This window comes from Mus caroli, unplaced genomic scaffold (genome assembly GCF_978045245.1).
Source record: "Mus caroli unplaced genomic scaffold, Mus_caroli_1 scaffold_1, whole genome shotgun sequence".
Lineage (NCBI taxonomy): Eukaryota > Metazoa > Chordata > Mammalia > Rodentia > Muridae > Mus > Mus caroli.
The window spans coordinates 56,399,675-56,424,549 of NW_028227256.1; the positions used below are offsets into that span (position 1 = coordinate 56,399,675).

Here is a 24,875-nt window from a genome sequence, read left to right on the forward strand (position 1 = left end):
GCTCAGGGAGAGAGAGTACACAGCCTGCTGTCTGAGGAGCCAGGCCTTACGTTTTGGTTTTTCTCTCCACAAAGATGCACTCTGTCTAAACTGTGTGGCTGTGTGGCTGGCCGTTACTGGACTGCTGTACAAGGGGAAATATATTTCATAAAAGGCCCAATGTTCGTAGTCTCCTTTGGTTTGCTGTTGAGCTCTGGAAACCCTGAGGTGTGACCAGTTTTCAGCCTTCAAAACTGAGATGAACTGCCCTTGAGAGGGAGTAGTCAGAGAGGAGACATGGTCACCCTCTCTCTCCTGAGCCGAGGGCATGGGAAGTTGGCCCAGAATAAACAGAAGTTGGAAGTCTATTTTGAACCAGAGGTAAGTCTTAGAGCTGGGGTAGGGGTGGGGCACATTTTGAAGATAAGGGGGAATGTTCTGGTTTTTTCAAGCTATGTTATGGAGCCAAGATAGTGGAGGACATTGGAGGATCTTCCCTTGTGTGCCTGACTCCCAGAGTTGCCATGGGAACGATCTGCCTTCCTCATACCCACTCCCCACTGCCTCTGCTCGACCTGAAGGAAAAGCTAGATTGTCTGAGTCTGGACATTTGGAACAAGACCAGAATTCCCACCTGGTATTTAGAAGGAGAACTGACTGCTGTTGGCTTTTAGGACAGTGTTCAGTGGTTGAAACGCTCTGTGTGTGTTTGTGCCTTTTTATGCTATTTGGAATGTTGTGGAATTCAAACCCACAGGATTCATATTTAACAGAGGCCAAAACAAATCTCACTTTAGAAGATTTTTTAAGAGGTGGCAAAACTCCCCTTGTGCTGGAGTTTTATTTCCTGAGGACTGCCAGGAACAATAGAAGCACTGGGGAACTTTGCAAACTCGCAGGTCAAACAGAGATCTCCATGTCTCCGTAGTTTGATATACTATTTGACCCTCACTGTGATAAAAGATATATAAAGTTTCAAAGGGCATACACTTACAAAATATATAGCCATTTTATAGTCACCTAAGTAGTCAAACTAGGCAATGTTACATAGAATCTGAAATGTACAGATCTTCTCTCTATGTATAGCAGAAACAGTAGCAGCTTAGAATAGCTTCTCGTTTTTAAGTTGGTTATCAGTCCGAATCTAATTGCCAAGTCATCTACTGTCCTTGATAATTCTGAATCTTTGCTTACATACTAGAAGGTGTAACTAGCCTGTAACTTATACTGTGCTCTACTCAAAGCCTCTAGACAAATGTGGCTCTTCTCAAAGTTGTATGGAATAAAATGGATTTGTGTACTAGGTTCTGCTAATTTTTTGTTATTGTGTTGGTGTGTGTGTGTGTGTTTTAAATTTTCTATTATATTTAGTTAACTGTAGGTGTGTGTGTCTGCATGAGTTCAGGTACCTGAAGAGGCCAGAGGTGTCGGCTGCTCTGCATCTGGAGTTACAGATAGTTGTGAGCTGCCTAATGTGGGTGCTGGGAACTGAACTTAGGTTCTCTGTAAGAGCAACAAGCTCTTAACCACTGAGCCATTTCTCCAAGCCCATGTTTGGGTTTTGTTTTATTTGTTTTGTGAGTCAGCATCTCCCTTTGTTGCCCTGGCTCTCTTGGAGAGAGATTTAGACATGCCTGGATAGCCTCGGGATTGCAAAGATCCACCTGTCTCTGCTGGGATTAAAGGCCTGCTGCACTAAAGAGAGAAAACCCAATTGTTAAAGAGTTTCAAAATTCTACCTGAGCATTCAGAGAAAAATTAACTGGGAAGAGGAGAGGGAGGGAGCGGAGAGATGGCTCAGTAAAAGCACTTGCCACTCACACTGACATCCTGAGTGTGATCCCTTAAAGCCCCTAAGGTAGAAGGCAAAAAACGATTGCCCACCTGTTGTCCTCTGACCTCTACACACACAGGTGGCATGTGTGCATGCATGTGTACACATAAGTAAATGGTTTTAGGAAGCAGAAACTTTGCATAAACAGTGTTTGCTGCAGAAGAATCTTCTACAGTGTCTTAGTTAGGCTTCATTGATATGAAGAGACATCATCGTGACTAAGGCAACGCTTATAAAGGAAAACATTTCATTGGGGCTGGCTTACAGTTTCAGAGATTCGGACCATTATCATCATGGTGGGAAGCATGGCATCATGGGGGCAGACATGGTGCTAGAGGAGCCTAAAGTTCTATATCTTGATCTGAAGACAGCTAGGGGGAGGCTCTCCTTTGCACTAGGTAGAGCTTGAGCATATGACCTCAAAGCCCACCCCCACAGTGACGAACTTGCTCCCACAAGGCCCTGCTGCTTAATAGTACCACTTCCTGTGGGCCAAGCATATTCAAACCACCACACACAGTGTCTCGATTGACAATTTTTCTTTTCATTAAAGGACTATTTGAACTGGAAGTCTCCAGAAGACTACATCCTTGTCAGTAAAGCCCAGAATGGGGACAGTGCCAGCCAGCACTCCTGGAACCTCTTTCTTCCTAAGACCTTCAGCACAAGGAAGGGGGCACTGATTCTCTACTCAGAAGGGCTAGCTGTGTCAGCATGGACACCCAGAGACAGGAGAAGAGGTCCCAGGAAGAAGCAGGACCTTGGACTGCACACACTTCAGGACCTCAAAGAAGCCATCTTGGCATATGGAAAGAGAAAGGTGAGTTTGAGAAAGATGATGGTATGTGTTCATAAATGTGATTGTAGCCATGAGTGTAACTTCTTGGGAGCCGGGCGTGGTGGCGCACGCCTTTAATCCCAGCACTCGGGAGGCAGAGGCAGGCGGATTTCTGAGTTCGAGGCCAGCCTGGTCTACAAAGTGAGCTCCAGGACAGCCAGAGCTATAAAGAGAAACCGAGAAAGATGATGGTATGTGTTCATAAATGTGATTGTAGCCATGAGTGTAACTTCTTGGGAAGGAAGGCACTCTCAGACCTCCATTTTGTCAACTTGCCCTGTATGCTGAGAGCTGTCATGAGGCTCACAGATCATCTACAGGGGAAGCTCCCAAAGCAAGATGACTCTGGAATTCTGGAATTATCATGTCATATTTCTCTTTCAGTTACAGTGACACAAAGTCCCTGTCACATCCAGAGTGTAACCAGACCCCCCAAAACCCTGACCTATGACCACAAACATCCCCATTCCTCCTCTGACGTCCCTAGCCCGTGGAAACTAGAATGTTTTAAATATTTACTTTGAGCCTTTTGGCATCAGTAGAAGTTAATTACTTTTTCCATTCTGCGTTTACTATTAAGGGGAAGCTCTGCTCTCTTCTGGTTCACACTGTCTGATGTGTTGAGATGCATGCATGGCCCTCTGCTTTCTATAACCACATGTATCAGGCCTAAGACAGTCTAGGAAGATACATCATGCTGTGAAATTCTAGATTAGAGATGGTGAGTTACTCCCTAGTTTCAAAGTCTCTCAGTTCTAATAAGGCTTTAGCTTTTGACACCAGGCCCTTCATACGCTGGCTCTCACTTCCATGTCTGGCCCTATGTCCCACTTCTTCATCTCACCTCAGTGATGGACCCCTCACAACCCCTCCTAAAGCAAACTAGCTTACCCCAACAACTCCTGTCTCAACTATACTTTTGTTCATTCCTCTGGATAACTCAACCCAACCTTCAAAACTCAGCATGTCATTTTATGAAGACTTCACTTCCTGAGCAAAAGTGGACCACTGCTTCCTCCATTGCAAACATCCCTATCCCATTATTCATTGAAAGTTGATTTCTTTGAGCATCTAATGGGATAATATCTCCTCTGCAGCAAGCACTGTCTGTCCTGGTTGTGCATACCTTCAGTGTCTCCTAGTCTGTCTCCCACTTTGATCAGCAGGCACCTTACATATCCTACCACAAGTCAAATGAAAGCCTCTTCTGTCCTCTTGACCCATGCCCCACTGCCCTTTACCATGAAATCATAAATAAATTCTTGAATGAAAGGGAAAGAAACATTCATCAAATGTTTACTGTTCCTTTAAGCTATCTTTCAATTTGATCCTCCAGCATGCTCCTGAGAGATGCAGTTTTTCTCAGCAACCTTCCTTGTCCCCACGCTTCCGCACCACTCTGGCTCTCTGGCAGATAAGGAAACTGAAGCTTAAAGGAGTTGTGTGATCCTGAGGTCAGTGAGTGACAGAGCAATCCTGAGTCTGAGCACTCTCTCCACACTGCTCGCATGGATACCCTACAACCCCTTGAACTTGAAGGGACTCTAGCGGATTGTGCCTGGCCCATCTGTTTTCCACATCCTTCTCCTGCTCTGCTAGGTTCATACAGTTGACCACAGGCTCCACACAATTCTAGAACATCTGTGCTAATGAGCTCGTTGGCAGTGGGGTACATTGGGAGGAGACTGAAAGGGAGAAGGAGGGAAAATCCACAAAAGTCCCCCCTTCCATTCTGCCCTAGCCAACAAGAAACACCTGTACAACTTCTGTAGTCCACCTTCCCGCAGACAGGCCCACACAAGTCCCAGACCCTTCCCGTGACCCTTGACCCTGCTCTTCTCTTTGTCCTCCTAAAATAGGGTGGAATCAACTCTCCTAGATTGCAGATCTCAATGTTGTTTCAGCATCTATTTGACTTCTTTTTTTTAAAGATTTATTTATATTATATGTAAGTACACTGTAGCTGTCTTCAGACACACCAGAAGAGGGCGTCAGATCTCATTACGGATGGTTGTGAGCCACCATGTGGTTGCTGGGATTTGAACTCAGGACCTTTGGAAGAGCAGTCAGTGCTCTTACCAGCTGAGCCATCTCACCAGCCCCTCTATTTGACTTCTTAATTTGCCCTAAATTAAATTCCTTCTGCCTTGCCTTTAACGTTTGTTTTCTGGTTTGAGATCCGTTCTAGGCCAGCCTGGTCTATAGAGCTAGTTCTAGGACAGCCAAGGCAACACAAAGAAACTCCATGTCAAAAAGAAAAATAGAAAATGCTTGAGTATTTGCCATGATCCTGGAACTGTTTTAGGTGCTGTGGAACCGAGAACTGTGCTGGAGGCATAGCTCAGTAGTTGAAATCCTACTCAGCAAATTATGCTTATAAACTGAATTCACCATTACCCACGGTGTATTCCTCTGAGCCACTCTAAATAAAGGATACCAGTAGTTAAAAAGACAACACTCAGAGCACAAATGGGGAGGGAAACAGAGCAGGGGAGTCACCATTATGGTAATTGACACTTACTGAATGTCTACTGGGCCAAGTAGAACCCAGATAAACAAGACCTCCCCCACCCCTATACACACACACAGGTTCAGAAAGAACATGGTACAGGGAGATAGGAGTTTACGTGCACAGTGCCTCCAGTTGTGTGCCAGTCTGAGGGCATCTCTATAGTGGCATCTCTAGCCCCACTAGGCAGTTTCCTGGTGATCCAGCTTCCTGAAGAGCAAAGATCAATGTCAGACCTCTGCAGGCAATGGAGCGTTCTCTTGGATTTGTTTTGTTTTGGTTCAAAGTAAAAACCATCATGGAGGACTTTGATTCATTCAGCCATGTCCATATTTAGAAATCACTTGGTTGTAAACCCAGAGAGTTATAATTTGGGGCGGTTTCTAAATGAAAATCATGGCTATGATCGTGAAACACAACAGAATTCTAAAGAGTTTCTAAAATTGGGGGGGGGGAGTGTATTGGGGACTTTTTGGATAGTATTGGAAATGTAAATGAGGAAAATACCTAATTAAAAAAAAAGAGTTTCTAAAATTGTCAGATATTAATTTTCTAATTGTTTTCTTATTTCTCACACATGTTTTCAAAATGTTGTGAATCAGTTGATACTTTCAAAAATGCCTACTTTCTCTGGGTATGATGTTGTGCGCCTTTAATCCCAGCACTCAGGAGGCAGAGGCAGGTGGATCTCTGAGTTTGAGGCCGGCCTGGTCTACAAAGTAAGTTCCAGGACAGGCTATACACGGAAAAAGCCTATCTCAAAAAATCCAATACATACATACATACATACATACATACATACATGGATAGATAGATAGATAGATAGATAGATAGATAGATAGATAGATAGATAGATAGATAGATAAATGGAGATGACTATGTTAGTCCATTTTGTGTTGTCACTGAATACAGCAGACTGGGTAATTTAGAGAGTAGAGCTGGTGGCAGTTTGTCAGTTCAAGTGCCTGACATTAGTATCTATACCACATCTGGTGACAGGCTTCTGGCTGCATCTAAAAAGTCAGAGGTAAAGAAATTATCTCAGAGCCAAGCCACATGTAACAGCTCTGGCCTCTCCTCCTCTTCGTCTTCCTCCTCTTCCTCTTCCTCCTCTTTCTCTTCTTCCTCCTCTTCTTCTAAAGCCACTAATGTCATGGGGTAAGGGAGGCATCTTCATCACCTTCTTTAAGCCAATCATCTCCAGAGGCCCCACCTCCAAACACCATTAGAACATGAATTCACTGTCAGGCCAGAAGTCAGTGTCAGGTGTCTCCCTCAGTCACTCTCTGCCTTATTTTTGAGACAAGGTCTTTCACTAATCCTGGAGCTTACCCATCTGACTTGACTTCATGGCAAGGCAAATACTTACCAACTAAGCCATCTCCCCAGCTCATGCTAATATTTTCTGAATGGTAACTGTACCAGGCATCTTTATCTAGGGAATGTCACTTAATCTGGACAAGCCTATAATATGGGTGCTAGCATTACCTCTGCTTTGAAGGAGGAAAAAGTGGGGCTTGAAATTAAATAATTTACCCCGAATTACACACCCAAGCTATGCAGCTGGAGTTGGAGCATAGTCAATTTGTTCTAAAGCGCAGCCCAACCCTAAGCCACTGCATGTCTCAGAAGAAAACTGTTTCTCCCCAGTTCTGGCAATATGTGTAAGAAGCAGAGCTGGAGAGAGCGGAGAGAGAGAGAGAGAGAGAGAGAGAGAGAGAGAGAGAGAGAGAGAGAGAGAGAGAGAGAGAGAGAGTACTTGCCCTGCGTGTGTGAGGTCTAAGATTGTACCTCAGTCTACTCGGAGAGACAGAGGGGAAGGGGAGGGGACGGGGAGAGAGCTGAAAGAGACAGAGAGGCAGACAAACAGAGAGGAGACAGAGAGAAGCAGAGAGAAGTGGAGAGAGGAGATCTGAGTCTTCCAACACATTCCTTACACAAACCGTTTACAGTTCTAAGAAAACGAATCAAATTTTCATTAAAATCTAACTGAATTACAGAAAACACTTTCATGCCAAGTGTATATGATTCAGTAGACTCTTGTTTTTTTAGGTTTTATAGTTTTTTATCTATTAGCTCCCTTATAGAGCTAACAGAGTGTTTATTTCATTTTAATTTTTCTTTTTCTTTTTTTTTTTTTTTTTTTTTGGTTTTTCGAGACAGGGTTTCTCTGTGTAGTCGTGGCTGTCCTGGAACTCACTCTGTAGCCCAGACTGGCCTCGAACTCAGAAATCCGCCTGCCTCTGCCTCCCGAGTGCTGGGATTAAAGGCGTGCGCCACCACGCCCGGCTCATTTTAATTTTTCTTTCTCACCTACTGTGTGTGTGTATGCATGTGCCCGAGTGTGAGCACACACATGTCATGGAACATGTGAAGAACTCAGAGGACAGTTTTAGAAGCCAGTTCTCTTCCACATTGCTAAGCCAGCATCCTTCTTGCTTCTGCTGCTATGCATTGTATTCTAGCCTGGTTGGCTCAACAGCTTCTAGATGATGCTCCTGACTCCACCTCCCATCTCACCACAGGAGTGCCAGGATACAAATGCACACCACTGCATCCCTTCCCCCCTGCCCCCAGACAGGGTTCCTCTGTGTATCCCTGGCAGTCCTGGAACTTGCTCTGTAGACCTGGCTGGCCTCGAACACGCAAAGACCTGCCTGCCTCTGCCTCTCAAGTGCTGGGATTAAAGGCATGTGCCACCATAGCCTGGTGGCATCCAGATTTTTTTATTTGGGTTTCAGGGATCAATCTCAGGTCATCGGGTTTGCAGAGCTGACTAACACTTTTACCTGCTGAGCCATCTTCCTGGCTCTAAAGAGTACAGTGATGACTAACACCTAGAACTTACTGTTAGACCTGTTATTAGTCTAATTGTCTTGTGGCCTTATTTAATTCTCACTTTATAAGGTTTATACTATTTTCCTATTGCACTAAAGCATACAAAATTTTATCATTTTTATGTGTACAATATACTGGCATTTAGTACATTCACATCGTTGTGCCCATGAGTAACATTTGTTTCCACACTTAAAATGGGGCTCGGGGAGCCAGCTGTGGAGATGTTGGGAATCCCCCATTCAACTAAGCTAAGAAGTAACCAGGCAGCACCCAGGACAGTGCCCAACACATAGCAGATACCCAACAAATAATGCTTGAATGAGCATATTCATTGCCAGCATCGTCGTGGGGAGCCACAGCCTCTACCCAACAGAAGGGCACAGATTGGTGAAGAAAACTAATCTGCGTCCCAGTGACACTTGACACAGTCAATGTTTAAGACAAGCTGGACTGTAACACTGTGGAACAACTGGGGGGAGGGGTGCTTTGTGAGTGCTGTATTATTATTTAATTTTTATTGTATATATTTATGGGGATCACTGTGATAATTCAAGACACATATAAATGGTACTGGTCAGTCAGGAGAGTTAGCGTCCCATCTAATATCCAAGCTGAAACATTATTACCGTTTCATCTGGTTTCCCTTAAACTCTGTAGACCAGGCTGGCCTCGAACTCAGAAATCCGCCTGCCTCTGTCTCCCAAGTGCTGGGACGAAAGGTGTGTGCCAACACTGCCCGGCTATATAATTTTTTCAATTATTTTATTACTATAGATTTTTACCGGCATGTATGTCTGTGTATCAGTTGCATGCAGAGCCCTTGAGGCCAGAACAGGGCATTATATCCTCTGAAAGTGTTCCAGACAGTTGTAAGCTGACATGGTGGTGCTGGGAACTGAACGGGGTCTTCTGGAAGAGCAGCCTCTGGAAGTTCTAAGTATTAATCATTACTATAAGTTTATTAAGAGTGTCCCTACCACTGAGCCATCTCTCCAGCCCCTGTCTTAAGCCTCTTAAAGTCACTATAGTGGCCTAGATCTATACTCCCACTTACCCAATTGGTTAAGACAAGAAAATCTTTTAAATCCAGAAAACCAGCCTGGGCAGCATAGTAAGTCTATCTCAGAACCCAAAACTAGAAACAAAGAAATGCACACACAACATAACAAATGTACAGGTCTGGTGTGGTTTTTCAGTATACATGTGCAATGCCTGCTTACACGTATGTGTGCAAATAAGGTAGCCGGCATTTCAACCTGGTTTAGCGTCACCTTGTATTTGTAGCCTTTAAGCTTCTCCCTTCCAGTTATTCATAAACTAGATGGTTCTTGTGAGCTGTAGCCACCCCCACCCCCACCCCCGTGGTGCAGAACACTGGAGCTTTCTCCTTCCTACCTCCCTCCAGCACACACTCCCACACACTCCTATCTCCAATGCTACTCTACGTCCGGGTCTTCTTATAGAATCTACACGTGAGGGATGTCTGCAGCTGTCAGGCAGGGAAACAAACCTGGAAGAGATAAGAATGAAAACTCATTTCAAATTGACCTCCTCGGCCTGCATCAAACCTTCCAGAGAGTCTGAAGCCAGCTGGTTCATTGTCAGAATGTTTAACTCCAGTTACTTTAGAAAAAAAAGTTTCCTGGTACAATACAATCCCAGGTGCACAAGAAACATAATTACACCGAAACTCAACTCAGAGTGCATCTCATTTCTTCTAAGAAAATGGGTTCTAGAGATAGGCTACCTGTACTAGCCTAAGGGTCTAGGGAAGGATGTGACCTGGTCTCCGTCATACAGATATCGTAGAAGTAAGTCATTTAGATTACTAGCCATCTCTAGTCCTGGTTGTGGGAACTCGATATGGCCTGGCCCAAGAGATAACACAGACCACCAGGCTTTTAATCACCTCCATTTCCCAGCTTTCTGGATAAGAACAGGTTTTACACCCATCCCTTCGAGGGGAAAATCCCATATGCTTGATTAACATTCCTGGAGATCTGTGGGTGGGGGGACTTCATGCTGTGCCCCCAACACATCAGAGAAAGACCCTTACCCCGTCCATCCACCAATGGGCATCTAGAAAGATTCTGTCCCAGCTATTGATGCCCAAATAAGCGTGGGAAATGCTGCTGTAGTGTTTTCCTTCAGTTACTGCCCAGTTGTGAGTTAGACGGACAGGTTATGTGGTGGACCGGTTTTCAGTTTTCAGTGTTTAGGGGGAATCTCCGTTTGCTCTCCACTGTGGCTGTGCTCACTTACATTCCTAGCAACAGTGCTAAGTGCTCACTTTGTTTCAAACCGAGCCAGTATTTGGTATTCAGTCATTTCTGTCCTTTTAAAAGACCAGATCTTAGCCAGGCAGTGGTGGCGCACGCCTTTAATCCCAGCACTTGGGATGCAGAGGCAGGCAAACTTCTGAGTTCAAGGCCAGTCTGGTCTACTAGAGTGTGTTCCAAGACAGCCAGGGCTACACAGAGAAACAAAAAACACAAAACAAAACAAACAAACAAACAAACAAAAACCCAAAAGACCAGATCTTGTTTCTGGTCTCAAGCTCACCAAGTAGCTGAGAAGGACCTTGAACGCCCGACCCTCTGGCTCCCAACTCTAGAGTGCTAGGCTTTCAGGCAGCCACACTGTCTGGTTTGCAGCATAGCTGGGGATAGAACCCAAGGCCTCAGGCACTCTAATAACTAAGTTACATCCCTAGCCACTACTTCTTGTCTTTTTAAAAATTACATGTATTTGTGTGTGTGTGTGTGTGTGTGTATAGGTCAGATGACAACTCTTTGGAGTGGTTCCCTCCTGCTACCATGTAGGTCCCAAGGATTGAACTCAGCTCATCAAGCTTAGCACCAAAGCCCTCTGCTCCCAGCACTCTCTCCCTGGCTCCCCTTATTCTTTGTGATAACAGCTTTTCTCGTTTGGGTGAGATGGTCTCCCATTGAAGTTCTGCTCTGAATGGTGTTAAGCAGTTTTTTTTTTTTCCACAAGTCTCTTGACCATTAGATTTCTTTTGAGAAGTGCCTGCATACATTGCCCATTTTTAAACTGGATTTTTTAAATTAATGTTTTTAAGTTCCTTCTATACTCTGAATAGTTATCCTTTGCCAGAAGAAAACTTTATTTAAAACACTCCATTTTGCAGGCTTCTTCACTGTTGATTTTCTGAGTCTGGAGTAATCCTGTTTGTCTAATTGTGCCTTTGTTGTCTGCTGTTTTGGCTTCTTCCCACCATGACTACCTCTGCCTGGGAAAGTCTAGAGTAGCTTTCTGGAGGAGAAAAAATTTAAATGGAATCTTGTGGTTAAAAAAAATAAAAATAGAGACCCAGGCATACATAGGTGAGCAGGGGCCCAGAGCAAGCAGAGGGAACTTGGGGGAATCAGCCAGGCGTGAACTGTGGCTACAGAATAGATCTGGAGAATCTGGTGAGGGCTGAGTTGGCTAGGAAATGCCTACCAGCCCTGGCACTTCTGGGCATTTCTCTTTAGCCTCTGTGGACTTCTGCACACAGAAGCTGGGCTGCTCTCTGTAGTACGGTAGCAGCTGGCTGGGTGGGCCATTCTGACCTTCCTGAGAATGCTGGTACCCTGGCATCCTGAGCAGGTATACAAGCCCTAACCACCACCTCCTTCTGTCCTGGGATGAATGGACAGCACAACACATGCAAGGCAGCATGGGCCGCACACACACACACACACACACACACACACACACACACACACACACACAAACACACATCTTGATAGGCCTGGTAGACATGGAGAAGGCAGCCTGTCAGAGCAAGCCTCTCATTAAAGGTGGAGGGTGGCTAACAGGCTGCTCTGAGCATACTAATTACTTGTCTCACAAGAAGCCTGGAGAGGGTTGACTGGCAAAGCCCAGGCAGGCTGAGCAGGCTGAACCCACCGCAGTCAGCCTCCTGCTGTCGTGTTTATTTCCCTCTTCCAGAAATTCCCTCCCCGGCTCCCTTCTGTCTCCCTCTCTGTTTTCAAGTAACCTCTGAGTGGGTGGTTGGGTGGAGAGCTGAGAATGAGCATTACTGGGAAAGAGAGAGGACTAGGAAAATGTGGAAGAGGAGGCAGATGCACTAAAGTTAGTTGATTTTTAGCTTCCCCTCCTTATAAATATAATCTAACCATATTACTAGAATTTTGATTTTATAAAAAGAACTATGTGTGTGCTCGTACCCAGCAGTGTAATATTGCTGTTCTGAGTATTTTAATATTTTTCTTTCAGTCTCTCCACTGTTATTATACGCAAAGACACTCTTTAAGAGGTGGTAATTATTCTAACTCGTTCCTCTGTGCTTTGCCTTGTTTCCACTCACACTATGCATATTGGAAACATGGAAATAGCTCTCACCCTAACCAGCCTCCTCAGTGGTCCTGGTCTTCCCTCTGCCCCTGTTCATCCAATGAGGAGTCTTTATGAATTACCTTCACAGTCATCACTTGAGAAATGAACAAGGGAAACTAAAAAACCATGCCAACACACGTGCACGTGTGCATACACATCCCAACCCAGGATGACCTTTTTCTAATCCCTAGAGTCTGTTAATATGATACTGTATGACAAAGGGGAGGGTCTGGGGTTGCAGATGGAATGGGGGCTGCTAAGTGGATGAAGCTTGGTTTGATTTGGTTCCTTTGCTGAGGATGGAACCCAAGGTCTTTTATGTGTTCATCAAGTCCTCCACCACGGAAGTTCTTGAGAGCTTCTGGAAAAATCTTGTGCTGGCGACTCTTTTTGCTTTGAGCCAATGTGTGATTTCTAGACTCACGGGGCCACGAGGCAGGGGATGTGTAGGTGGTTAAGAGTCTCACCTGTCTGTAAACCTTTGTTTCAGCTGACTGTTCTCGGAGCATCCAAGTGTCAGCTCTTCTGAGACACTATAGCTTCTGCTAACACAGGGTGATGATGACTGTCTGAGTCTGAATTAGACCCCCAGTTGCCCTTGTTACTTAACAAGTATTTCTTTTATATCCCCTCGTTATCGGAATTCTAGTGTATCTGTGGGAGCTTTGCTGGGCTGCTAGCTCAAGGCGCAAGGAGCTGCCAGGACAAGTCAGAGAAGGCCTTGCCTTGGATTTGGACTACGTACATTCTGTCTTGCTTAGTCTTTGGAAGCTGATCTTGGCCACTGTATTAGTTTCCTATGGCTACTATAACAACTGATACACAGCCAGTGACCCAGCTAACACTCAGACAACAATGTATTATCTTACACTTCTACAGTTAGAAGTTTGAAATGGGTTTCAATGAACTAACATCAAGCTGTGACCAGGCCTGTGTATCTTGTGGGAATCCCAGGAAAGAACTATTTCCCTGAAGCCTTCCCTTTCCAGCTTCTATAAGAGCCTTGTATTCCTGACTTGTGTCCCGTCCCTCCAAACCAGCAGCATTGGATGGGGGGCTGGGGGAGGTCCTTCTCTTCTTGTGGTCTCTCTGGTTCTCCCTTCTGAGTCCTTACATTTAAAGAATCCTCATAACTACATTGGGCCTACAAGAACACCCATAATAATCTACCATTTTTTAGGTCTAGCAAGTCAAGTATTAGGTACTATAATCCCAGTACACAGAAGGTAGAGGCAGGAAGTTTGTGAATTTAAGAGCAGCCTGAACTACATGATGAGACCCTGTCTCAAAACAAAACAGAACAGAAGCTCGGAGTGCGACTCCATGGAAACTCCATCTCGAGACAAAAAGAGGGGGTTCAGTAGGGGGACGCTAGGGATATTGGTTGGCAGTAGAGCACTTACCTAGCATGTGTGAGACACTAGGGTCAATCTACAGTGTGGACATGGATTCTAAAAGACAGGAGTTACGTTCCTCTTGCTGATGAGGGAGAAGTGTGTCTTCACTTAGCTATTGATTTCCAAAGATTGTCTTTCTAGGACCTGTGAAATCTAAATCCCTTAGGCCACATGATTCTAAATACCATGAGCTTCCCACACCTTCTAACATGCTGTTAGCCCTACTTTGGAGAAGTTCAGAAAGGCTCAGAGACTTGCCCATGGTCATAAAGACCAGAGGCAGAATGAGCCTTGAGCACTGACACCCTTGACCATAAATCTGGGCACAGACTGTCCCAGGCTTTTTCTTAAGCTCCTGCCCAATTCTGCTGGGCATTCTGGACCTGCTTCATGTCTCCCGTGTTCATTATACAAGCTCAGCATGTGTGTAAGACTGACGTGAAAGACTTCTCAGAGGTACAAAGGGCCTCACTGCCTGTGGAACTTAGGAGACATTGAACCTCTGATCTAACCGTCCCCATTACTCTTCAGACCTTGTCTTTTTGATATGTGAGCTAACACAGCTTCTTTCTCATTGTGAACCATCGAGTCAGGTTTCACTGAATCCTAACAAGCATGAACATGTTGGGCTCCAGTCTCACGGCTCTTACTCTCCAGGACGTTCGATGAAGCGCCTGCTTCAAATCATCTTTTGTTCTTCTGTTATCAAGCTGGCTCAGGGAGCTAAGTCCGGGTCCATTGATGAGATTGTATGTTCTTGGAGAACAGGAGGCCTTGCACTGATGAGAAATTTAAAGCTCTGAGTTCTGTCTGACTCCGGGGCGACTGGCTGAGCCTGCCTCACTCTGTGGTGGTTTGAATATAACCAAGGTTCCCACATGAGACACTTAATCCCCAAATGCAGCACTGAGATGTGGGACCTTTAAGTGATCAGGGGTTCCACACTTATGAATGGATTAATGGAGTTATCAATGAGACCATATTATTACTGCTTTATGGCCCTGTGGGGACTGCTTACCTAAGGAACAGTCAATAAATAGATGGTCTCCCTCATACCAGTTCTCAGTGGAACACCGGATCACATTCATGGGGCATCAATGAACATATGATGTATGAATGTGTGTGTGTGTGTGTGTGTCTAAAACCATTTCTATAAATGGGATTAGAAATCAAAACTATGATTATCTGATGGGTAGATGGAAGATGCTGAAGAAGTGGCTTAGGGTATATCCTGAGCAAAAGAGAATATTCTGCATTTTATTTTCTATGGTGATTACAAAGGCATATATAGTTGTTGACTTTTATCAAACTAAAAATCTAAGCTCTTTGTGTGTTATATATAAACTATGCCTTTATTTTAAAAAATTAAGGGGGTTGAGGAGATGGCTCAGCATTTTAGAGCACGAGTTGTTCCTGGCTTCAATTCCTAGTATTCACATGCTGGCTGACAATCATCTATAGTTCCAATTTCAGGATATACAAGGCCCTTTTTGGATCTCCACAGGCATCAGGCACACATAGGGTACACTTACACACATGCAGGCAAAACACTCATACATATAAGATAAATAAATCTAAAAAATTAATTTTAAGAGCCTATATTCTGAGATCATGTCCAGTCATCAATCATGGATGCCATGATCAATTAGTAATGTCTAGCAGCATTTTTGTTATTCATGGGCCTTTTCTTTTTTCTCTTCCTTTCTTTCTTTTTTTTTTTTTTTTTTTTTTTTTGTCTGGATTCTCAAGACAGGGTTTCTCTGTGTAGCCCTGGCTGTCCTAGAACTCACTCTGTAGACCAGGCTGACCTTGAACTCACAGAGCCCAGACTGCCTCAGTCTCTCAAATGCTGGGATTACAGGCATGTGCCACCACCATCTGGCTATTTATGGGTTTAACGAATTCTGAGAGTTTGTGCATCGTTTAAAATCTGTCCACCCTATAGGATTACAGTGAGTTAAAAGCTCTACAAACAATATAAATCTCAGTCGAGCATTAGCCGTTGTATATTTGTTCCCACGTGTCTTGCACTGAAGGGCTGACTTTGGAAGGAAGAGTCCCAGAAAACTCTCTCTGGCAGAAATGAAATGCAACACCTTTTCAACACGCTAGGCTTCCTGTGGACACCGGCAGGCTTTGTCTGTCACAGCTTTCGCACGAGTAACGCTGAGCGCCCAAGCACGTGCCTCTCAGCCGCATCGGGGCCATGTTGAAGGGAACGACAGGATTTCCACAGCCGAACTAATTCTCCTGAGGCTTTATCCTTTCCTAAGGCTCCGGCTCAAGATGGAGTCTGGCTTTTGTCATTTCTCCTTCCCCTCTGACTGTGGATCTTCAGGGGCCCTTCAGGGCTTTGCTCTCTGGACTCTTGGACTGTGTTTATTAGCCAAGGCATTTGTTCTTGGTGCCGTCTGGCCCCTCCCGGGAGTCTCTGGGTTACTGAGGATTGGGCTAACCAGCCTGCATCAGCTGCAGTCTCAGGGCTCAGCTGCTGTACTGTTTCTTGTTGTTTTTGTTTGTTTGTTTGTTTTGTCTTGTTTTGTTTGCTTGTTTTTTCGAGACAGGGTTTCTCTGTATAGCCCTGGCTGTCCTGGAACTCACTTTGTAGACCAGGCTGGCCTTGAACTCAGAAAACCGCCTGCCTCTGCCTCCCGAGTGCTGGGATTAAAGGTGTGTGCCACCACTGCCCCACTGTGCTGTACTGTTTCTGATTGGTGTCCCCACAGAGGAAGCAGGACAGCGCCTGGCGACCTTACCTCTACTTCCGAAGCAAGCCAGAGAGCCAGACCCAACGGCAGATCCAGCCTGGGTATTCAGCCAAAAGATATCTCCGAGGCTTTCTGCGGACATGGCCCCCTGACACCATGTACCGGCTCCAGTGTGCAGGTCAGTGGGAGAATGGGTGGGAATGGATACCAGTCTCTCCCAGCCCAACCTGATGTGAGGGTATGTTTCCCATTGGTGCCAGAAACACCGGGATTTAAGGTCCAGCTCTGCAAAGTCCACAAGCCTCCATCCCAACCAGTGCCTTTTACCTGCCTGGACATTTGTAGAAGGAAGGACCACTTGAGTACTGGCCATCTGCTCACACTGTTCGTCTTCACCCCAATCCAGAGCTTGCTTCCCAGCCTATTCCAGGCCAAGGCCTGGGATCTTCCATCGTAAACCCCACTGGTCATGAGACAAAACAAAAGGAGTTCTAAATACACAAAGTATTTCTTTGTCCCGGGTCAGCCAGCCAGAAGAGTTGAGCCCAGAAAGCTGATACTTCCCGCATCCATAGCTCCACATTCTTCCCAGAATTTCCAAGTTCCCTGTCTGAGGTCATCTCAGGTCCTTTTAAAAACAGCAACTCTCCAGCACTATTCCCGCTAGACAGGGTTGAACACCCCTCTGCCTGACAGAACCCCATAAGCAGAAACACCAGAAACCTAAAGTGGGGATTTGAGTCACCTGATTCAGCACACTACACACACACACACACACACACACACACACACACACACACAGAGAGAGAGAGAGAGAGAGAGAGAGAGAGAGAGAGAAACTCACAATATTTGGGACATATTTCTACTAAAATGTATTCAATGTTTATCTGAAACTTAAACTTAATTGGACATCTTGTATTTTATTTGACAAACTACTGGGGTGAGATGTGTGGGATGTGCCATAGCTCACTCAGCCTCTTGCTGTTCCTTCAGCACCAACAGGACCAGAGAATTCTGGCTTGCTTCTTATTTTATAGGTTTACCTGGAAAAGGAAAGAAAACAACTCCCTGCCCACAAGATGAGCCGTGTGGGCTTCTCTGGCAATTAGTTTTACTCTCAAGGCAGAGCCCCGTGGTTACAGGCAGTTCTATTTACTTACCACTTGATAGAAAGAGCTTCTCAACCAAAAAAGCTGGTATCACTGGACAGCGCCAAGGCAGAGCAGGCTGCCATCCCGCAGCCTGGGCCAACAGCCTCAAGGAAGGCAACACCTTTAAAACAACAACAAAAAGATCTCAGACCTATCTTAACACTGGTTAGCATGTATGGTGTAAGAAAAGGTATAGGTAGCTTGTATTTGTGGATCCCTTACCATAGCTCCTTGATCTTTAAAGTAAGAGTAGCCCCTCTTTAAAGTAAGCCCTCAAGTTGAAGGAGCCAAGCTGAGACTCCAGTGAGAAGCCACTGTCTCAACAGCTGTTGCTCACTTCCCCTCAGGTTTCAGAACTCGCTCACTGTTGGATGTCAGTGATATCCTCTGGTCCCATGTCCTGCCCTGTGATGAATCCTCACACTTCAAGCTTGTTTCTTTTCCTTTTCTTCCTTTCTAAACGCTTTTTTTTCCCTTCAGTGTTTGTTTTGGTTTTTTTGAGACAGGGTTTTACCATGTATCCCTTGCTATCCTAGAAACCGATGCATAAACCAGGCTAGCCTCAACCTCACAGACATCCTCCTGCTTCAACCTGAGTGCTGGGATTAAAGGCACAAGGCCACCATGCCCAGCTTTAAAGGGTTTTAAATCAATGTTTATGTTAGTATACAAAGTAACCAGTTTCATCAGGATACCTTCATTCATACATCATTAGGGCTGTGTTTCCCAGCCTTCCTAATGCTGCCACCCTCTAACTTAGTTCTTCATATTGTGGTGACCCACAACTATAAAAATATTTCATTGCGGGCTGGCGAGATGGCTCAGCAGGTAAGAGCACTGACTGCTCTTTCAAAGGTCCTGAGTTCAAATCCCAGCAACCACATGGTGGCTCACAACCATACATAATGAAATCTGACACCCTCTTCTGGTGTGTCTGAAGACAGCTATAGTGTACTTATATAAAGTAATACATAAATCTTTGGACTGGAGTGAGCAGAGGTCCTAAGTTCAATTCCCAGCAACCACATGATGCCTCACAACCATCTGTATGGCTACAGTGTACTCATATACATAAAATAAATAAACCTTTTAAAAAAATGAATAGTGATGTAAATATCTGACATGCAGGGTATCTGTTAGGTGACTCCTATGAAAGGATTGTTCAAGAACCCTCAAAAGGGTTGCAAGTGACAGGTTGGGAAGCATACATGAGATGCATTCTGATTCCTCCCGGCTGACCACTCCTTGCACGTCTGTCTTCACACTTAGTCCTCTTTCCGCCTGACTACATGGATCATTGCTCTGTTTTCCACCTCCCTCATGTCCTCTCATGACGCCCTTTGTAGTTTCATGATGTGTGTGCATGTACACAGACACAGATACACATCTACATAAAGGAACATAACGTACACAAGCATTTTAATCTAGACTTCATACACAAGTCCAGATCTCCTATAAAGTCTTTTCTGAAAATTCCGTCCACTGCTGAGCTTCTGGCCTTCGGACCTCACATCATACTGACTCGCAGAGCTGTAGAGCTGAGTCCGGAGAGATCCATTGCTCCAAACCTCACTATGAGGAATCCCTGTCTAGTTCCACTGCGTGTACCCTGTGGCCAAGCAGAGGGTGGGCCCTTGGTGAGCCTTCAGGAAATACTGCAGATTGGCTAGATTAGATTCAGAAGGCGGCTGAGCACGAGGCCGCCAGACGCAAGCAAGCCCTGCCTACTGTGATTAGATCTCTCTTTTTGAAGCAAAACAAGCCTCTTAGTGAACACAAGGAAGCAGCCACAGTTTTGGTTTTCCTTTGGTTTTGGTTTTGTTTTTCCCAACAAGGACCTAGTTTTTGGGAATGGTAAAGTAGGACTAAGCTCATGTGGTGCCAGAAACACCCAAGGCGCGTGAGAGAGAAGCTTTCCCTGCGTGCTCTCCGAGTTTTATAACCCTTCTCATCTCCGGATTGTCCACTTTAACGTCTGTTCAAAGCCAGGACTACTGCAAGCTGGGAAATTTGTAGTTTAGCCGGAACTCTAGATGGTTACCGTGTTTGACATCAAGAACTCCTGACCTGCCCCTCAGGACACATCAAGGATTCTGTGCTGCTCCAGGACAGTCAGCCTGGGATACCCAAGAATCTCAGGCCACAACAGGATCTTTCAGGTGTACCCCCAAAATACCATCTCCTGCCTGTCATCCCTTCATTTTGGATTCAACAGAGATCGTCTTATGCACAAGGTACCTGTTGATTTTTTTTTTTTTGTCATTTTTCATGTATGGTGTGTGTGCAGAAATGTGCATATGCATGTTTGATTGTATGGGGGCACTCGTGTGTAGGTACTCATACACATGTGTGTGTGTGCATGCGTGCTGAGGCCTGAGGCTAGTGTTGGGAATCACTCTACGTGGCATTGAAGCAGGTCTCTCAATCAAACCCAGTGCTCACTGAATTAGAAGTCATGCTAACCAGCTTGCTTTGGGGATCCTCTGTCTTTAGCCTCTGAGATTGGATTCTAAGCAGGCTGCTATACCCACACAGCGGTTAAATGAGTTCTGAGAATTTGAACTCTGGTCTTGACATGTCTAGCACTTTAACCACTGAGCCGTCTCCCTAGTCCATACCTGTTGATTCCATGACCAGTTCAGTTCACAGATACTTGGATTATTTTTAGATTTATTTATTTATCATATGTAAGTACACTGTAGCTGTCTTCAGACATTCCAGAAGAGGAATCTCATTACGGATGGTTGTGAGCCACCATGTGGTTGCTGGGATTTGAACTCAGGACCTTTGGAAGAGCAGTCAGTGCTCTTACCCACTGAGCCATCTCGCCAGCCCCGTTGGATTATTTTTAACAGCTTAAAAGTTTTCAGAAGGACTCCCGAGGCAGAGGTAGGCAGACCTCTGTGAGTTCAAGGCCAGCCTGGTCTACAGAGTGTGTTCCAGGACAGCCAAAGCTACACAAAGAAACCTTGACTCGAAAAAAACAAAATAAAGTTTCACAGAATAAAATCCAGGGGATCTGGGTCCATCGTCTTCATTTGTAAGACAAAGGTCTCGGTCTGGATAGATGAAGCCGAGTGGCCATTAATGACATATGTCTAATGAGCTCTTGAAACGTAGCTACTGCAACTGTGAAACAGAGTTTTTCATTTAATTTTGATCCATTTACATATAAATAGCATGTGGCTAGTGGCTACTGAACTTAGTGTTCAGATTTCTGAAGTTTGTTCCATTCTGATATTTTTTTGTGTGTTGGTTGGTTGGTTGGGTTTTTTTGTTTTTTGTTTTTTTTGGTTTTTTTTTTTGGTTTTTTCAAGACAGGGTTTCTCTGTGTAGCCCTGGCTGTCCTGGCACTCACTCTGTAGACCAGGCTGGCCTCGAACTCAGAAATCCGCCTGCCTCTGCCTCCCGAGTGCTGGGATTAAAGGCGTGCGCCACCACGCCCGGCGGTTGGGTTTTTTTGGGACAGGTTCTCACCAAGAAGCCCAGGATAACCTAAAACTCACAGTCTCCTCAGCTTTCTAAATGCTAGCGTTAAAGACATGTGTCACCATCTAACATCCTTTAATCCTGTGATTTTTGTGACAATGCTTTAAAAATACATAAACTGGGCTGCTGAGATGGCTCAGTGGGTAAGAGCACCGGACTGCTCTTCCGAAGGTCGGAAGTTCAAATCCCAGCAACCACATGGTGGCTCACAACCATCTGTAATGAGATCTGACACCCTCTTCTGGTGTGTCTGAAGACAGCTACAGTGTACTTACATATAATAAAAATAAATAAATCCTTTAAAAATTACATAAACTTTAGAACCATGGATCTCTTTTGCAAAGTCTCCCCTTTGATTTGTGGGATAAAAGGTCTTGAGCAAGTCAGCTCACCTCTTTGAGTTGAGCTTCCATTTGTCCATCTGTGCAATGGGCATGTTAAGACTACTCAGTATTACACAGAAAAATTACCATGATCTGCCTGTACACTGTTCAGTAGTGTGGAGACTTTACCTACTAATGCTTTTCCTGGGAACGTGTGTCACTGAAAGTGCAGTTAAGAGATTGGAAGAGATAGCTTGGAATAGAGCCTAACATCATATAAAGGCATTTTTCTGAAATCCAAAAGAATTTTTCCAGAAACAATGGCAACATCAGACCAAGTTCTCTCCTTGGGAGAAGATCTTGTCCAGGTTAGTAGGGGAGTGAGGAGCATGGCAGGTCCTCAGAGGCTGGGCCACCCAGCACTCCAACCACACAGTCACTTAAACCTAGACTCTAGTGACATTGATCTCTGGCCAGAACCTGCTCCACATGTGTTTTGTCTGTATAAAACACAGCTCCCATCCATTGTCTTCCTCATTATAAGTTTATACGTCCGTTTATAGCATAAGCCTCTATGTGCTTTGTTAACATGGGTAGAAATTCCACGAAGCCGTAGATTCTGGAACATGGATGACATCATGTTTCTCAGCAATCAATCCATGCTCTGGGGACTGGAACCCACCTAGCTAGTGTCACATGGGACTGACTCCACCCTTCCCTGGTGGAGGGCTACCTCATCACTGTCTTATGAAGTCTCTCCTCAGAGACCCTAAAGTCTCCATTAGGGAGCCTAGGATTCTGATGCTCCGGGGCCCAAGACAGTGTGCAGTGAGTTGCAGCACTCTCACTGGGGAAAGGGTCTCAAGACTTCAGAACTGTGGGAGCTGTGATTTCCCTGAAACCATCTACCATGGAGCTGTTACCATGGGGTAAGGTAGACAAGGACATGTGGTAGCGCAGGATTCAAAGCCATGTGATGGCTCTGGGCCTCAGTTTCCTCATTTATAAAACGGAGAGACCATACCACAGGTACTTATGTGGGAGTTCAAGGCCATAGTGCAGTCCCTGGCATATAGCAAGTGCTCAATAAATGTTAATTACAGACCTCCCTAGATTTTTTTTTCCAGCATAATTACTAATTGTAGTGTCCAATTGCCTGTGATCACAGCAGGGGCAGGGAAGAAAAGAAAAAAAAAATCAATGTTAAAGAACTATATGGTGCTCAGAGGCTGGTTTGAACCCTACTGTTTTCATTGGTTTTTTGTTTGTTTGTTTGTTTGTTTGTTTGGTTTTTTTTTTTTTTTTTTTTTTTTCGAGACAGGGTTTCTCTGTATAGCCCTGGCTGTCCTGGAACTCACTTTGTAGACCAGGCTGGCCTCGAACTCAGAAATCCGCCTGCCTCTGCCTCCCGAGTGCTGGGATTAAAGGCGTGTGCCACCACGCCCGGCCTCATTGGTTTTAACTTCATTTCCCCTTACCACTCCTCTGATAGCCTTTTCTTTTTAGAAGTAGCAAAGGCAGAAGAAGGCCTAGTCAGCCATCATTGGGAAGAGAGGCCCCTAGGTCTTGCAAACTTTATATGCCCCAGTACAGGGGAATGCCAGAGCCAAGAAGCAGGAGTAGGTGGGTAGGGGAGCAGGGCAGAGGGAGGATATAGGGAACCTTCGGGATAGCATTTGAAGTGTAAATAAAAAATATCTAATTAGAAGAAGAAAAGAAGAAGAAGAAGAAGAAGGAGGAGGAGGAGGAGAAGGAGGAGGAGGAGGAGGAGGAGGAGGAGGAGGAGGAGGAGAAGGAGAAGGAGAAGGAGAAGGAGAAGGAGAAGGAGAAGGAGAAGGAGAAGGAGAAGGAGAAGGAGAAGGAGAAGGAGAAGGAGAAGGAGAAGGAGAAGGAGAAGGAGAAGGAGAAGGAGAAGGAGAAGGAGAAGGAGAAGGAGAAGGAGAAGGAGAAGCAGCAGCAGCAAAGGTCCTGGCTGTAAAGCTCAGATCCCCAACAATGAGCTGTTACTCAAGCTCTGCTCCCTGCTTCCTCGGCTTTCTCAGCTGTAAAATGGGAGCAATGGTGTCTGTAGTCTTTCCCCTGTGTGTTTCTGTGAAAAATCTCAGAAGGGGTGGGGAGATGGCTTAGTGAGTAAGGACAAGAGGACCTAAATTCAACCCCCCAGTACCCATCTAAAAGCTAAGTGGAATACCTGGAACTCTAGAGGTTAGGAATGGAAGTCAGTAAAAAGAGACCCAGGGCTTGTTGGCCAGTTAGCCCAACCAATATGGTGAGTGTCTGAGCTTTGGTTTCATTGCTGTGAAGAGACACTATGATCAAAGCAAAGCAATTCTTATAAAGGTCAAAGATTTAATTGGGGCTGGTTTATCGTTTCAGAGGTTTAGTCCATTATCATCGTGGTGGGAAGCACTGCAGAGCACAGGCAGACTTGATGCTGGAGGAGCTAAGGATTCTACATGTTAATCTGAAGGCAGAGGAAAAGATTCTCCTTCTACACTGTGTGGAGTTTGAGCACTAGGAGCCCTCAGAGCCTGCACACACAGTGACACACTTCCTCCAACAAAGCCACACCTTCTAATAGTGCCACTTCTCATGGGCCAAGTATATTCAAACCACCACAGTGACCCTCTGGATCAGCAGGGAGCCTGTTCAAACACTAAGATGATAAAGAGTCCAGAATACTGGTGAGGCAGAGGCAAGAGGATATTTGTGAATTCAAGGCCAGCCTAGTCTACATAGCAAGCTCCAGAACAGCCAGAGTTATGGGGAGAGACGCTGTCTAAAGAATTAAAAAAGAAAAAGAATGAGCAGAGGACTGGTAGAGGACGACTCTTATATCTTCTCCATGCTCAGGTGAGGGGGGCAGGGAAGAGAAAGAGACAGACAGACAGACAGACACACAGACAGACAGAGACAGCGACGGGAGGGGGAGCAATGGGGAAGGCAGGTTAATAGTTCACTGACAGTTCTAAATTGCTAGCCTGAAGCACATTATTGGGATGGTCCCAGTCCGTATTTGATGTACAAAGTCATGTAGCTTTGGTCTCCCAATTAAAATGTCCAGTGCTTTTCTTGCAAACCTGGTCCTGTTGAGTAGTAACAAATGATCTAGGTGATGTTGTGTAGTGAGAAATATTGCTCTCACGTAGATTGAGTCACACATTCAATCTCACTGCGATACAGTCAGAGAGAAATGGCCTGCATATACCCTCTACCCACAGTGCCCCTGCCCACCTTACACTGCTGAGTGATTATCCACCCGGCTGGAGTTTTACTTCCTCTGCCCTCAGAAGGGTCTCTGACTCCAAATGGATCTGACTAGGAAGGATGGCTCTGCATTCTGACTTAGAATCAAAAGACCATTCTAGAATTCCCACAAAGCTCTTTAGTGCTGTAGACTCTGTATGGCATTAAGGCCCCTTTGTGGATGAGTTCTGGGGCTAT

At 45.2% G+C, this 24,875-nt stretch overlaps 1 protein-coding gene and 1 long non-coding RNA gene across 8 annotated transcripts in view; one reads left to right on the forward strand and one right to left on the reverse strand.

The window, feature by feature from the left end:
- The window catches only part of Kiaa2012 (KIAA2012 ortholog), a 107,382-nt gene continuing 82,507 nt past the window's right edge, over positions 1-24,875 (forward strand). For 6 of the 7 annotated variants that reach the window (XM_029477902.2, XM_085837652.1, XM_085837653.1 and 3 more), the window contains exons 1-4: positions 2-360; positions 2,367-2,633; positions 16,487-16,646; positions 19,698-19,853. In XM_029477902.2, the coding sequence (XP_029333762.1) occupies positions 277-360; positions 2,367-2,633; positions 16,487-16,646; positions 19,698-19,853 (667 nt within the window). In that variant the 5' untranslated portion in view covers positions 2-276. Of the gene's footprint in view, positions 361-2,366; positions 2,634-16,486; positions 16,647-19,697; positions 19,854-24,875 lie in introns of all 7 variants that reach the window. The other variant, XM_085837649.1, reaches the window with a different exon arrangement.
- On the reverse strand, positions 16,806-24,728 carry LOC110294512 (uncharacterized). The gene is made up of 3 exons (XR_002377945.3): positions 24,666-24,728; positions 17,629-17,740; positions 16,806-16,931 (listed from the first exon to the last, which is right to left on the reverse strand). It is a non-coding gene; the product is annotated as an uncharacterized LOC110294512 (long non-coding RNA).